Here is a 2,234-nt window from a genome sequence, read left to right on the forward strand (position 1 = left end):
AAACCATGTCCATTATTTAATTCATTATTTAAAGATGTCCTAACTCCAGTCTCTTCCAACGTAAGCCTATTTTCTTGTCCTTTGTATCCAATTTTCTAACATTCTCAATATATTAGACATTTCAAGTTTGATTCCGTAATGCATTTAACCCCGGTCGGGGCCTACAAAGTGACCCAGATCCAACATGTTACATGGCCTAATCCTCAAATCATCTCAAGCATATGTATTTCCCAAGTACAAAAAATGATACTTTTTTTAATCAAAATACTTGCTTTTTTTGCCATGTTTTCTCACTCTCTCTCTCTCAATTAGTCCGACACAAATTTGCCGAACTGGCAAACCTATGTAGAGTGGGTTTGACCCATTTTTGTTCCGGATGGATTTTATATTTAACTTGTGCCAATCCGATAAATTTTTGTGTCAAACCGGTACAACTTGTACAAAGCTAATTTGGCACATTTTGGGTATTATGTTTTGAAAATATAGGTTAAAAAGGGGTATTTTGGTTAAAAAATTATTATTTTTAATTTCAGTATAGTTGAAAAAGAACAGTGTTGGTTAATGGAGAGGGATTAGGGCCAGTTAACCTCATTCGAAGTATACAAGTGTCTTTCCAAGATTTCTTGTGTACATATGCAGACCTTGAGAGCTACCCAACAAAATCCCCCTGTTCTAATATTTTGGACCAGTGAAACACTTGGATAGATGTTTTGTGAGAGAGCGAGAGGGAGGGTGCTTCTGGAGCTGCAAGGCGCAAAAGATGGCTTCGCTATCCATTACGAATGCCCTGAATCCCCTCCTTAACAAACCATCACAACCCACTCTTAAGGTAAATTTATAACCTTGATTCTGATTTCTCATACTCCATCCCTAAATGTAGCGTCTTCTCTCAAATTCTGAATCTGGCGGTTGTTTCTCTCGAAATTTCTTATTTCTTTGAGTGCCCTCGATGCCATTCTTGAGATGCTAAAACATAATATAAACCCTAATAATCAAAACCCATTTCTGAATTCCGCAATTTTGCCCCTGTAGCGGCTATTCTTTATCAAAGTCTCTCTCTAACTTCTCGATTCAAATGTCGAAAAGCCCTCAATCCTACTACTGCTAATAATTTTTTTTATCTTGATAAACCTCAGAACCCCAAATTCCTTGTTGCCAAAGAAAACACCCAGATTATTCTATATCATCTCTCGAAGTTTGTCTACTTTGTTTTTCTTTCTTTTTTTTCCCTTTCTCCCTACCATCCATTTTTTCTAAAAGTTTTTCCTTAACTCCAAAGGCTCTTTAACCCCTCTATCTCTGATAGATGGTTCACCCCATTTTCTCTTTTTGAATTTTTTCGCAGGTAAACATGGGCCAAGGCAAGTGGACTTGCAAGAAGCCCGACATTCACCCTCAGTTTTATGAAGATGCCAAGGTTTATTGTAATGGTGAGCATGTGTTTACCACAGGTGGAACCAAACCAGAGTATGCGGTTGATGTGTGGTCAGGAAACCACCCATTTTACTTGGGTAATAGATCTGCTCTTGTTGTTGATGATGATCAAGTGGAGAAATTTAGGAAGAAATTTGGGGCGTTGTCTGACTTGATGGAGATTCCGGTGCTAAAATATGGTGAAATTATTCTGCCCACCAAGAAGAAATCAGCTAAGGGCAAGGGCAAGAAGTAGTATTTCTCTCAACTTTTGGTCTATTGTTGCTTGGTTGTAATATTTGTAATTGTTTAGGATGCTTTTATGTACTAAGATTAGGTATTCGGGACATATTGAAATGGGTTTTCTTTTTACTCTGTTACTTTTCCCGTTCTTAAAAGAAAGGGATGATCACCATTTTGCAAACAAATACTCTTTATTTTATTTTTGATGATTTTGTGATGGTTTTTTTTTTTTGTTATGAAGTTAACGGTTGTATTAAAGAAAAGAAAGGGGAGAACAGGACCTTCGAGGAGACCCACAGGCTGGGTCCCTCGACGTAAAATGCATTTTGTGATGGTTATAATAACTGTTTTTCCTTTTCAAATAATGCATTAGTTAATTGTTTCTTTCTTTTGTCAAATTTGATTCTAAGATTTTGTGTGAGAAGTACTACTATCCTAGTCTATTGGTTGCTTTATTTGAGCTTAAAAAATCTCTAGAAGTTAAGTTCCTACAAATTTAAATACTAAAACTTCTTTCAATAAAAAAGCTGGGTATATTTTACCACATCTGCACACTAGACATTTTGTAATTGCAAACT

At 36.2% G+C, this 2,234-nt stretch overlaps 1 protein-coding gene across 1 annotated transcript; it reads left to right on the forward strand.

Annotated features, from left to right (window-relative positions):
* Nucleotides 1-692: 692 nt before the first annotated feature.
* Nucleotides 693-1,841, forward strand: EMB2184 (Ribosomal protein L31). Its single transcript, XM_006878428.4, has 2 exons — nt 693-829; nt 1,346-1,841. The coding sequence occupies exons 1-2, from the start codon at nt 761-763 to the stop codon at nt 1,667-1,669; spliced, it is 393 nt and encodes a 130-aa protein (XP_006878490.1). The 5' UTR covers nt 693-760; the 3' UTR covers nt 1,670-1,841.
* The last annotated feature ends 393 nt before the right edge of the window (nt 1,842-2,234 follow it).

This window comes from Amborella trichopoda, chromosome 3, assembly GCF_054954075.1.
Source record: "Amborella trichopoda isolate Santa Cruz 75 chromosome 3, AtrichopodaSantaCruz75HAP2 v2.0, whole genome shotgun sequence".
NCBI lineage: Eukaryota > Viridiplantae > Streptophyta > Magnoliopsida > Amborellales > Amborellaceae > Amborella > Amborella trichopoda.

Coding starts and splice junctions, on each gene's coding strand:
- EMB2184 (XM_006878428.4), top strand. CDS start 761: ATGGCTTCGCTATCCATTACGAATGCCCTGAATCCCCTCCTTAACAAA. Junction 830..1,345: donor CATCACAACCCACTCTTAAG/GTAAATTTATAA, acceptor ATTTTTTCGCAG/GTAAACATGGGCCAAGGCAA.